General features: G+C 40.0%; 1 protein-coding gene and 1 long non-coding RNA gene across 7 annotated transcripts in view; one reads left to right on the top strand and one right to left on the bottom strand.

Moving 5' to 3' along the window:
* DNAJC12 (DnaJ heat shock protein family (Hsp40) member C12) overlaps nt 1-13,944 on the bottom strand; it is a 129,402-nt gene that overhangs the window by 24,083 nt on the left and 91,375 nt on the right. For all 6 annotated transcript variants that reach the window (XM_073240977.1, XM_073240972.1, XM_073240975.1 and 3 more), the window contains one exon: nt 10,779-10,918. In XM_073240977.1, the coding sequence (XP_073097078.1) occupies nt 10,779-10,918 (140 nt within the window). The remainder of the gene's footprint in view (nt 1-10,778; nt 10,919-13,944) is intronic.
* Nucleotides 1-13,944, top strand: part of LOC140850406 (uncharacterized) — a 53,440-nt gene that overhangs the window by 33,231 nt on the left and 6,265 nt on the right. Inside the window, exon 3 of the long non-coding RNA XR_012133209.1 lies at nt 13,079-13,218. This is a non-coding gene — a long non-coding RNA (uncharacterized lncRNA). The remainder of the gene's footprint in view (nt 1-13,078; nt 13,219-13,944) is intronic.

The following is a 13,944-nucleotide window of genomic DNA, read 5'->3' as shown; positions in this document are numbered from 1 at the left end:
CATGAAAAATACTTCATTTCAAAATGAGATGAAGAAACAGTTCACATTTAATGTAGAGTGGCTTAAATTGTATACTTTGAGAGCTTTGTATCATTCTTCCCCATTATTTCAAAGACCCTTCCTCACTATTACAGGCCTTTTTATCAGGTAACAAACAATTTACTCAAGACTTCTGAAGATAAAAACTATTAAGAAGGTAATCTAAATGCATCCCTGAAGGGATATAATTTAAGAGATGTGAATTACTCTATAGGCAATTCTGACTAGTGTCCCAGAAGACTTGCCTATGAGGTAACCACTGTATAACTCTCAAGTCATAAAGAAGTGTCACTGCAGAGAAACATCATGCCTAACAATGTGGAAACCTTTAAAATTACATTTTCTCTATACTATATAAAGGTCAATGTAAGAACAAAATAAATATATAACAGTAATTACAGTGATTATTTTGACATTTAGTTTAGTTTAGTTTAGTTTTGTTTTTGGTACCATTAATCTACAATTACATGAGGAAATTATGCTTACTAGACTCCTCCCATCACCAAGTCCCCCTACCTAGCCCATTACAGTCACTGTCCATCAGTGTAGTAATATGCTATAGAATCACTACTTGTCTTCACTGTGCTATATTGCCTTCCCCGTGCCACCTCCTACATTATGTGTGCTAATCATGAAGCCCCATTGACCCCTTATCCCTCCCTTCCCACCCATCCTCTCCGGTCCCTTTCCCTTTGGTAACTGTTAGTCCATTCTTGGGTTCTGTAAGTCTGCTGCCATTTTTCTCCTTCAGTTCAGATGAGTGAAATCATTTGATACTTGTCTTTTTCCGCCTGACTTATTTCACTGAACATAATACCCTCTAGCTCAATCCACGTTGTTGCAAATGGTAGGATTTGTTTTCTTCTTATGGCTGAATAATATTCCATTGTGTATATGTACCACATCTTCTTTATCCATTCATCTACTGATGGACACTTAGGTTGCTTCCAATTCTTCGCTATTGTAAATAGTGCTGCAATAAACATAGGGGTGCATATGTCTTTTTCAAACTGGGCTGCTGCATTCCTAGGGTAAATTCCTAGGAGTGGAATTCCTGGGTCAAATGGTATTTCTATTTGACCTTTGAGGAAACTCCATACTGCTTTCCACAATTGTTGAACTAATTTACATTCCCACCAGCAGTGTAGGAGGGTTCCCCTTTCTCCACAACCTCGCCAACATTTGTTGTTGTTTGTCTTTTGGATACTGGACATTTAGTTTTTTAATGGCAGGAGAAAAGAACACAATGGCTTAAAATATCTCACTGCATCAATTCAACAGTTCTCTCACCAGAATTTATAACAAAAATAATTTGCAAATAATATACAGCTTTCTTTAATCAGACCCTGTCTTTTATAGAATTTATAAGCCTTAAAAAGAGGCTGATGTGAAGTAAAAAGATGGTAGAGATGAATCTGAAATGGTCCAAAATTCAGCAGTATTATATGAGTAACTTGAGAAGTAATGATCAGAATATATATAATGATAATAATGGGGAGTGTATATATTGAATCAAATGACCAAAGGGACTAACAAATGTAGTCATGGGCAAAGAAAAAACATAGGTGGCCAAAGGCACATGAAAATGCAAATCAAAACCACAAAGAGATATCACTTCATATCAGGCAGAATAGCCACTATCCAAATGACAAGAAATAACAAGTGCTGGAGAGGATGTGGAGAAAAGGGAACCCTCCTACACTGTTGGTGGGAATGTCAACTGGTGCACCACTGTGGAAAGCAGAATGGAGGCTCCTCAAAAACTAAGAAGAGAAATACCATATGACGCAGTAATTCTAATCCTAGGAATTTACCTGAAGAAAACAAATCCCTGATCTGAAAGAGACATATGCATCCCTATGTTTATTGCCAAATTATTTATAATAGCCAAGATATGGAAGCAACCTAAGTGTCCATCAATAGATGAGTGGATGAAGAAGATGTGGTACATATACACAATAGAATATTATTTATCCATAAAAAGGAAAGAAATCGATGGTGGGAGCCAAGATGGCAGCATGAGTAGAGCAGCAGAAATCTCCTCCCAAAACCACATATATCTATGAAAATATAACAAAGACAACTCCTCCTAAAATAGAGATCAGAGGACACAGGACAACATCCAGACCACATCCACACCTGCAAGAAACCACCGCCTCGCGAAGGGGGTAAGATACAAGCCCCGGCCCGGCAGGACCCGAGCACCCCTCCCCCCAGCTCCCGGCGGGAGGAGAGGAGTCAGCAGGGAGGGAGAAGGAGCCCAGGACTGCTGAACACCCAGCCTCAGCCATCCGGACCAGAGTGCAGACACAGTGCATGCGGGGGGCCTGGATACTACGGAAATAGGCCAGTGAGTGGGTGCCTGAGGCCGAGGCCGGAGAACAAAGAAACGGGAGCGGCCATTTTTTTTTCCTTTTTTTTTTTGCTAGTGCTTTTTGTAAGTCTTAAAGGGACAGGGACCCCAATACTAGGGAAACAGGGAAGCAAGACCGTTCAGCGGGTGCCTGAGACCAGCGCCTGAGGACAAAGAAAATCGTGCGTTTTTCGTTTTTTTTTTAATTATTTATTTTATATATATATATATTTTTTTTGTTGTTGCTGTTGTTGTTGCTGTTGTTGTTTTGGCTTGGAAAGTGCTTTTTGGAGTCTTAAAGGGGCAGGACAGGACACTTAGTCCAGAGGCAGGGAATCTGGGGATCTCTGGGCACTCTAACCCCCTGGGCAGCAGGGAGCACGGAGGCCCCTTACGGAGATAAATAGCCTCCCGGCCGCTCCCCTCCAACGGGGCTCCACCATTTTGGAGCAGCAGCCCGAGCCAGGCTACACCCACAGCAACAGCGGAGATAAACTCCATTGCAGCCAGGCAGGAAGCAGAAGCCCTGTCTGCACACAGCTGCCCAGCACAAGCCACTAGAGGTCGCTATTCTCCCAGGAGAGGAAGGCCACAAACCAACAAGAAGGAAAGCCCTTCCAGCTGTCACACATACCAGCTCTGCAAACTATCTCTATCACCATGAAAAGGCAAAACTACAGGCAGACAAAGATCACAGAGTCAACACCTGAGGAGACAGACCTAACCAGTCTTCCTGAAAAAGAATTCAAAATAAAAATCATGAACATGCTGACGGAGATGCAGAGAAAAATGCAAGAGCAATGGGATGAAGTCCAGAGGGAGATCATAGATGTCAGGAAGGAGATCACAGAAGTGAAACAAACCCTGGAAGGATTTATAAGCAGAATGGATAAGATGCAAGAGGCCATTGAAGGAACAGAAATCAAAGAACAGGAACATATAGAAGCTGACACAGAGAGAGATAAGAGGATATACAGGAATAAAACAATACTAAGAGAATTATGTGACCAATCCAAAAGGAACAATATCCGTATTATAGAGGTACAAGAAGAAGAAGAGAGAGGAAAAGGGATAGAAAGTGTCTTTGAAGAAATAATTGCTGAAAAATTCCCCAAACTGTGGGAGGAAATAATTGAACAGACCATGGAAATACACAGAATCCCCAACAGAAAGGATCCAAGGAGGACAACACCAAGACACATAATAATTAAAATGGCAAGGATCAAGAACAAGGAAAGAGTTTTAAAGACAGCTAGAGAGAAAAAGGTCACCTATAAAGGAAAACCCATCAAGCTAACATCAGACTTCTCGACAGAAACCCAACAGGCCAGAAGAGAATGGCATGATATATTTAATACAATGAAACAGAAGGGCCTTGAACCAAGGATACTATATCCAGCACGACTATCATTTAAATATGATGGCAGGATTAAACAATTCCCAGACAAGCAAAAGCTGAGGGAATTTGCTTCCCACAAACCACCTCTACAGGGCATCTTACAGGGACTGCTCTAGATGGGAGCACTCCTAAAAAGAGCACAGAACAAAACACACAACATATGAAGAATGGAGGAGGAGGAATAAGAAGGGAGAGAAGAAAAGAATCTCCAGACAGTGTACATAACAGCTCAATAAGCGAGCTAAGTTAGGCAGTAAGATACTAAAGAGGCTAACCTTGAACCTTTGCGAACCACAAATCTAAAGCCTGCAATAGCAATAAGTACATATCTCTCAATAGTCACCCTAAATGTAAATGGACTTAATGCACCAATCAAAGGACACAGAGTAATAGAATGGATAAAAAAGCAAGACCCATTTATATGCTGCTTACAAGAAACTCACCTCAAACCCAAAGACATGCACAGACTAAAAGTGAAGGGATGGGAAAACATATTTCGGGCAAACAACAGTGAGAAGAAGGCAGGGGTTGCAGTACTAATATCAGACAAAATAGACTTCAAAACAAAGAAAGTAACAAGAGATAAAGAAGGACACTACATAATGATAAAGGGCTCAGTCCAACAAGAGGATATAACCATTCCAAATATATGTGCACCCAATACAGGAGCACCAGCATATGTGAAACAAATACTAACAGAAATAAAGAGGGAAATAGACTGTAATGCATTCATTTTAGGAGACTTCAAAACACCACTCATCCCAAAGGATAGATCCACTGGGCAGAAAATAAGTAAGGACACAGAGGCACTGAACAACACGCTAGAACAGATGGACCTAATAGACATCTATAGAACTCTACATCCAAAAGCAACAGGATATACATTCTTCTCAAGTGCATATGGAACATTCTCCAGAATAGACCACATACTAGCTCACATAAAGAGCCTCAGTAAATTCCAAAATATTGAAATTCTACCAACCAATTTTTCAGACCACAAAGGTATAAAACTATAAATAAATTCTACAAAGAAAACAAAAAGGCTCACAAACACATGGAGGCTTAACAACATGCTTCTAAATAATCAATGGATCAATGAACAATCAAAATAGAGATCAAGGAATATATAGAAACAAATGACAACAATAACACAAAGCCCCACCTTCTGAGGGATGCAGCAAAAGCAGTCTTAAGAGGAAAGTATATGGCGATCCAGGCACACTTGAAGAAGGAAGAACAATCCCAAATGAATAGTCTAACATCACAATTATCAAAACTGGAAAAAGAAGAACAAATGAGGCCTAAAGTCAGCAGAAGGAGGGACATAATAAAGATCAGAGAAGAAATAAACAAAATTGAGAAAAATAAAACAATAGCAAAAATCAATGAAACCAAGAGCTGGTTCTTTGAGAAAATAAACAAACTAGATAAGCCTCTAGCCCAACTTATTAAGAGAAAAAGAGAATCAACACAAATCAACAGAATCAGAAATGAGAATGGAAAAATTACGACAGACTCCACAGAAATAGAAAGAATTATTAAAGACTACTATGAAAACCTATATGGCAACAAGCTGGAAAACCTAGAAGAAATTGAGAACTTCCTAGAAAAGTACAACCTTCCAAGACTGACCAAGGAAGAAACACAAAAGTTAAACAAACCAATTACGAGCAAAGAAATTGAAATGGTAATCAAAAAACTACCCAAGAACAAAACACCCGGGCTGGACGGATTTTCCTCGGAATTCTATCAGACACACAGACAAGACATAATACCCATTCTCCTTGAAGTTTTCCAAAAAATAGAAGAGGAGGGAATACTCCCAAACTCATTCTATGAAGCCAACATCACCCTAATACCCAAACCAGGCAAAGACCCCACCAAAAAAGAAAATTACAGACTAATAACCCTGATGAATGTAGATGCAAAAATACTTAATAAAATATTAGCAAACCAAATTCAAAAGTATATCAAAAGGATCATACACCATGACCAAGTGGGATTCATCCCAGGGATGCAAGGATGGTACAACATTCGAAAATCCATCAACATCATCCACCACATCAACAAAAAGAAAGACAAAAACCACATGATCATCTCCACAGATGCTGAAAGAGCATTTGACAAAATTCAACATCCATTCATGATAAAAACTCTCAGCAAAATGGGAATAGAGGGCAAGTACCTCAACATAATAAAGGCCATCTATGATAAACCCGCAGCCAACATTATACTGAACAGCGAGAACCTGAAAGCATTTCCTCTGAGATCGGGAACTAGACAGGGATGCCCACTCTCCCCACTGTTATTTAACATAGTCCTAGAGGTCCTAGCCACAGCAATCAGACAAAACAAAGAAATACAAGGAATCCAGACTGGTAAAAAAGAAGTTAAACTGTCAAGATTTGCAGATGATATGATATTGTTCATAAAAAAAACCCTAAAGACTCCACTCCAAAACTACTAGAACTGATATCGGAATACAGCAAAGTTGCAGGATACAAAATTAATACACAGAAATCTGTGGCTTTCCTATACACTAACAATGAACCAATAGAAAGAGAAATCAGGAAAACAATTCCATTCACAATTGCATCAAAAAGAATAAAATACCTAGGAATAAACCTAACCAAGGAAGTGAAAGACCTATACCCTGAAAACTACAGGACACTCTTAAGAGAAATTAAAGAAGACACTAATAAATGGAAACTCATCCCATGCTCATGGCTAGGAAGAATCAATATCATCAAAATGGCCATCCTGCCCAAAGCAATGTACAAATTTGATGCAATCCCTATCAAATTATGAGCAACATTCTTCAATGAACTGGAACAAATAATTCAAAAATTCATATGAAAACACCAAAGACCACAAATAGCCAAAGCAATCCTGAGAAAGAAGAATAAAGTAGGGGGGATCTCACTCCCCAACTTCAAGCTCTACGAAAAAGTCATAGTTATCAAGACAATTTGGTACTGGCACAAGAACAGAGCCACAGACCAATGGAACAGATTAGAGACTCTAGACATTAACCCAAACATATATGGTCAATTAATATTTGATAAAGGGGCCATGGACATACAATGGGGAAATGACAGTCTCTTCAACAGATGGTGCTGGCAAAACTGGACAGCTACATGTAGGAGAATGAAACTCGACCATTGTCTAACCCCATACACAAAAGTAAATTCAAAATGGATCAAAGACCTGAATGTAAGTCATGAAACCATAAAACTCTTAGAAAAAACATTGGCAAAAACCTTTTAGACATAAACATGAGTGACCTCTTCTTGAACATACCTCCCCGGGCAAGGAAAACAACAGCAAAAATGAACAAGTGGGACTATATTAAGCTTAAAAGCTTCTGTGCAGCAAAAGAAACCATCAGTAAAACAAAAAGGAACCCTACAGTATGGGAGAATATATTTGTAAATGACAGATCCGATAAAGGCTTGACATCCAAAATATATAAAGAGCTCACACGCCTCAACAAACAAAAAACAAATAATCCAATTAAAAATGGGCAGAGGAACTGAAGAGACAGTTCTCCAAAAAAGAAATACAGATGGCCAACAGACACATGAAAAGATGCTCCACATCGCTAATTATCAGAGAAATGCAAATTAAAACTACAATGAGATATCACCTCACACCAGTAAGGATGGCTGCCATCCAAAAGACAAACAACAACAAATGTTGGCGAGGCTGTGGAGAAAGGGGAACCCTCCTACACTGCTGGTGGGAATGTAAATTACTTCAACCATTGTGGAAAGCAGTATGGAGGTTCATCAAAATGCTCAAAACAGAGCTACCATTTGATCCAGGAATTCCACTCCTAGGAATTTACCCTAAGAACGCAGCAATCAAGTTTGAGAAAGACAGATAGATGCACCCCTATGTTTATCGCAGCACTATTTACAATAGCCAAGAATTGGAAGCAACCTAAATGTCCATTGGTAGATGAATGGATAAAGAAGATGTGGTACATATACACAATGGAATACTACTCAGCCATAAGAAGAGGGCAAATCCTACCATTTGCAGCAGCATAGATGCAGCTGGAGGATATGATGCTCAGTGAAATAAGCCAAGTGGAGAAAGAGAAATACCAAATGATTTCACTCATCTGTGGAGTATAAGAACAAAGGAAAAACTGAAGGAACAAAACAGCAGCGGAATTACAGAACCCAAAAATGAACTAACAGGTACCAAAGGGAAAGGGACTGGGGAGGATGGGTGGGTAGGGAAGGATAAGACGGGGGAAGAAGAAAGGGGGTATTAAGATTAGCATGCATGGGGGGAGGGAGAAAGGGGAGGGCTGTACAACACAGAGAATAAAAGTAGTAATTCTACAACATTTTGCTATGCTGATGAACAGTGACTGTAAAGTGGTTTATGGGGGGACCTGGTATAGGGGAGAGCCTTGTAAACATAATATTCTTCATCTAAGTGTAGATTAAAGATAAAAAAAAAAGAAAGAAAGAAAAGGGGGATTACTCCTTGATAGGATAAAACTAACTGTAAATCAATGATTAATGCATGCTTTAAATATCCTTAATTTTTATCACTTTAAGGGTGTCAGATGATCGGCTATGGAGGTACACTTTTCTGATAATATTCCTTCCTCTTAAAAAAAAAATAAAGGCAGTTCCTGTTTGGTGACCTCCAGTGAGTTCTACACAATGGTATAAAGGGCATATCAAAGTGTGGGCAAAGGGTCTGTTTGTGTTAATACAGAGGATCAAAGCCTAATTTGGCTACCCAGAAAATGAACTAAGATATGATATGAAGAAGAACTTCCAACATCAGCACTCTCTGGAATAGTCATACCAGAAGATGATCATCAAAAAACCTCAACAAAGATCCAGGCAATGCTGCAGTTGTAGCTGCATCCATCCCACCGGTTCCTGGATTTGCCATTGGAATGAAGAAGGAGATATCTAAGTTGGCCTGTGCTTTCAGTAAAACAACAAATTTGACTGGATCTATACTGTTGGAACTCAACCAAGAATTAGGAGAAGTGCAAGTTGTAGTGCTCCAAAATCTTACGACTACAGACTATCTACTGATAAAAGAACATATGGGATGTGAACAGTTCCCAGGAATGGGTTGTTTTAATTTGTCTGATTTCTCTCAGACTGTTCAAGTACAGTTGGACAATATCCATCATATGATAGACAATTTTTCACAAATGCCTAGGGTGCCTAAATGGTTTTCTTGGCTTCACTGGAGATGGCTGGTATTTATAGATCTGCTTTCATTATGTAACTGCATTCCTATTATGTTAATGTGTGTGCGCAATTTAATTAGTAGTTTAAAACCTATACATGCTGAAGTTACTCTACAAGAAGATATGTCAAAGAAATAATCAATCCTCCCAAGTTTTCTTCCGTCTGCTACCTCTATAGCTTTTCTTCTTCCTTCCTAATTACAACCCTTAAATAGAATTCGTGCCTCATATCGAATTTACCACATATCATAATTCCTCCAGGTGGTAAAGATACCTCAAGACAAATGCTGGGCATAGAAGCCACAGAGCATAAATCTGCAAAGAAGTAAAAAGCTAACCTTTTCAAACAATATGGCTTCTCTCTCACTTACCAACTTTACATCTCCCTGTATGGCCCCAGAAGATGACTGGTTAGCCAGAGATGGGTAAGATTCCTCAAGGGAGGAACAACCTAAGACAGGCACAGTCACAAGGGGGCCATCAGGTGAGAAATTGGGGATCAACAGTGGTGAGGCTTAGAACCTCACACCCCCTGTTTTGAGAGAAATCTTCTGCATCCGTGGATGTTTTAATGCCCTTGTCTAGCTTGGATTAACACATAGTCTACAGGCACACACCTGATCATCTACAATTGCTCTCTTACAACACTAAACTGTTTTCTTCCTTTATCTTGCATCTACCTACCACTTCAGCATTTTATTAAAAATAAAAATAATAATAATAATAAAGGGAGAAATGTGGGATCCACATATAAATCAAGTATAAAAACCAAACAAATATTCATATTTGACCTGATTGTTTATAGTTCATAATGCGTGATCAAAACCGAAAGTTTCTGTGATGACTGCCCTTGTACTGTTCACCATGTAAGAACTTATTCACTATGTAAGAATTTGTTCACCATGTAGGAACTTGTTCGTTATGCTTCAGAAGATTGGAGACTGACGAGAATTAGGCTTGAGATGGATTAATGATTGTGCATTGAGCATTGACTCCCCTATACAGAATTTTATTGTTGTTAACAACCATTTGATCAATAAATATGAGAGATGCCCTCTCAAAAAAAAAAAGAAAGAAAGAAAGAAAGAAATCCTCTCTTTTGCAATAACATGGATGGACCTAGAGGGTAATCTGCTAAATGAAAAAATCAGGCGGAGAACGACAAATACCTTATGATTTAACTTACTTCTGGAATCTAAAAACAAAGCAAAACTGAATGAACAAAACAGCAGTAGATTTATAGACACTGAGAAGCAACTGGTGGTTACCATGGTGGAGGGGCTGGGATGGATGGGTGAGGAGGATGAGAAGGATAAAAGGGAACAAAATTTCTCAGTGAAGTTGGTCATGGGGATGGTAGTACAGCATGGAGAATATAGCCAATGATTCTGTAACATCTTCCTGTGTCGACAGATAACTGCCCTGGGGGGCGGTGAAGATTAAATAATATGTTTAACTACTGAACGACTGTGTTGTATATGTGAAACCAGTATAAGATTGTATATCAACTATACTTCAGTAAAAAAAAGGGACAAACATTCCACACCCACAAAAAATATATGTAGTCACAGGCTCTTCAGCCATTGATCCATTAAACTTCCCTTCACAGGATTTTGTGGACACTAAGTTATATTCAGATTTTATCAGCTTCTTGGGCTTCTCCCTCTTATTGCCTATTGACTCTAAGGTGCTACATGAATCTAATCCATGGGTAACCTGAGCTTCATAAATTAATTTCATCCCAGAGAGAAACCTACCGTTTTCACTGAGTCGCTCAAAGCTTCCCATTGCTGGAACGGCATCGACATCTGGCTCCTGCGCCAGTGGTCATAGCGGGCTCGACTCTCTTCATTGGTCAGAATCTCCTTTGCCTTCTGCAGTTTCTGAAAAGTCTCCACTGGAAAGCAAGTCAACAGATGAGCACTTCTTTCTCGGAGGAGTTATTTTAAACTCCCAAACAACCAAACTGATCTCACTGAACTATGTCTCTGCTGCTTACAAGCTATGTAACCTTGGGCCAGTTTACCTACTAAAGCTTTACTTTCCTCATTTGTAAGGCATATCATAAGAACAAGTAAGGTCATGTGCCTGGCTCACAGTCTATCCACTCCCTTTACGGAACCCCAGTGATGTGCCAGGTACTGTTCGGGTGCTGGTGACACAGGTGTGAACAACAGACATGATCTATTTAGTGGGACAGACATTTATAAAAATTGGAAAATTTACAATTTTGCCCACTAGGAAGAAAATTGCCTTTTCTGATGGTAGTTGTGAGGCTAGGTAGTCAGCAGGCTACAGGAAGAGTGTGAATCAAGACTCAGAGGCAAGAAGAAGCTTGATGATTTAGAGGGAGTAACAGATGCCATTATGGCTGGAGGACGCAGAGCCAGGGACAGAAAAATGAGGAATGGGGCTATAGTGTAGACAAGGGCCCAGTCATCCAGGACCTGAGTGGTCACGCTATAAGGATTCTGGTCTGTTTTTTGTTGTAAAAGCCATGGGAAGCTATTGGAAGGTTTTAAGCATAGGAAATAACATGGCCAGTGGTTAATAAATGGTAATTTTGTCACTGATATATTTGAGCAGATGGCATATAATACAAACCTTTTATGGCCCTATTGGAAACACTTCCAATGTCTCTTCTACTTCTCAGTGACATTAAAACTTTCTATAAAGTAGGATACAAGATCAAATACAAAAATCAATTGTGTTTCTATACATTAGCAATGAGCAATGTGAAAATGAAATTAAGGAAACAACTGCATTTATAATGGTATAAAAAATAACAAAATACTTAGGAAAAATGTTACAAGAAAAGTACAAAACTTATATACTGAAAACTATAAACCATTGTTGGAATTAAATATTTAAATAAAAGGAAAAATATCCATATACATGGATCAGAAGACCAAATATTGCTAAGATAGTAACACTCCTTACACTGATCTACAGATTCAATACAATCTCTATCAAAATCCTAACTGCTTCTTCTTACAAGAATTGACAGGCTGATCCTAAAATTCATATGCAAATACAGGGGACCCAGAAGAGTAAAAACAATCTTGAGAAATTAGAACAAAGTTGGAAGAATTCACACTTCCCAATTTAAAACTTTCTACAAGGCTACACTAAGGAAAACAATGTGGAACTGGCATAAAGATAAACATAAATAAATGACACATTGGGAGTCCTGAAATAAACCCACACATTTACAGTCAATAGGTTTTCTCTAAGAGTATGAAGACCATTCAACTGGGAAAGAAGACCACTAGCCATTTCTAAAAATTGGCAAAGGATTTGAGTAGACATTTATCTAAAGAAGATATACAAATGGCTAATAAGTGAATGAGAAGATACCTAACATCATTAGTCATGGAGAAATGCAAATCAAACCACAATGAGATACCACTTCACCCCCACTAGAATGGCTGAAATAAAACAATAAAACAATAGATAATAATAAGTGTTCGTGAGGATATGAAGAAATCAGAAGCCTCACACACTGCAGGTGAGATTGTAAAACAGTGTAGCTGCTTTGAAAAATAGTTTAGTAGCTCCTCAAAATGTTAAACATAGAGATACCATATGACCCAAGAATCCCAACCCTATTTATACACTCAAAAGAGAATTGAAAAGACATACAAAAACTTAGATAGGATTGTACATAGTAGCACTATGTGGGGGCCCGGCCTACGGCCGAGGCTGAGCCCCACTCTAGCTGGACAATGCTCTAAAGATGGCGCCTGCTTCCTAGACACCACCCTTCCTGGCCCTACAGCTCAGCGCATAAGGAAGTCTCCATGATTGGCTTGTCCCATTTCCATGCTCATGCTCATAGCATGCTTTTCACATGTTTCCAATAAGACTGAACCTGGCGCATGATCAGTCAGCTGATTGGTTGGGATATGCTATATAAGCTGCTGCCCTGGAGGAAGTGGGGGTGGTTGTGGTTGTTGCTTTTTGCTTTTGCCTTTCGCTAGATGGATGCTCGGACGCCCATAATAAAGATTCCTAACGAACCAGGCCTTCGGTGATCATTCTCCTGCCATCGCCCTAGGTGGCGGGACGCGATAGCTGGTGCCGAAACCCGGGATGAAAACCTGGCGTCCGAGGACGGAGTGGAACTTCTCACCCTGAGGCGATCCGAGCAGACACCCTTTGGAAGAGTTATATGAGTGATTGAGATTTTGAAGAGTGGTGAGTATGGTCAGGGACAAAGTGAAAGCAACATCAGGTCGTGCGAATGCAAGCAATTGTGGTGTGTGTGTTTAGCCTTTGTGTTCCTTGTCTTGTTCTGTCTTAGTCTGTATATGTTTCTGCGTTTCCTCACGAAAGAATAAGAGCGCTGTGGAAAGTTCGCAGGTAAAGTGACGTAGACTAAAGTTCGCAGGAAGCGACGAAAACCAGTTAGCGAGGATTCTCAGGCTGTAAGGAGACTCAATTCAGGGGTACGAGCGCGGGCGCACGTAACCTCAACTTAGGATAGAGTCAACCTCCTTTCCTCTGCCCTATGGGTTCAGAGGTGTCTAGGATGCGGGCGGAGGAACCACTCCGGGCACTCCTAAGAGCTAATGGAACACCATTAAAGGCTAAAACCGCAAGGGCTTTCTTACATACTGTTGAGAAGCATGCGCAGTGGTTTTTGGATGAGGGCAGGATCACTGCCCCCTTGTGGGAAAGACTAGGGAACGATCTGCGCAAAGCAGATCAAGCAGAACCACTCCCGGTAGGGACGATTCCTATATGGAGTCTAGTCAGGGGGTGCCTTAAGGAGGATAAGCCAAGCTGCAGAGAGGCTATAAGAGAGGGGGAGGAAGTAATGGAAGATGTCCGGGAGGAAAGATCCTCCGCTAGGACCTCAGAGAGGGGGTCCGAGCGAGGAGGATCTACAGATGAGGAAGGGGAGCTATCGGGGGAGGAATT

This window comes from Manis javanica, chromosome 7 (genome assembly GCF_040802235.1).
Source record: "Manis javanica isolate MJ-LG chromosome 7, MJ_LKY, whole genome shotgun sequence".
Classification (NCBI taxonomy): Eukaryota; Metazoa; Chordata; class Mammalia; order Pholidota; family Manidae; genus Manis; species Manis javanica.
The sequence above is the reverse complement of the archived record's forward strand: the minus strand, read 5'-3'. Positions and strand labels throughout refer to the sequence as shown.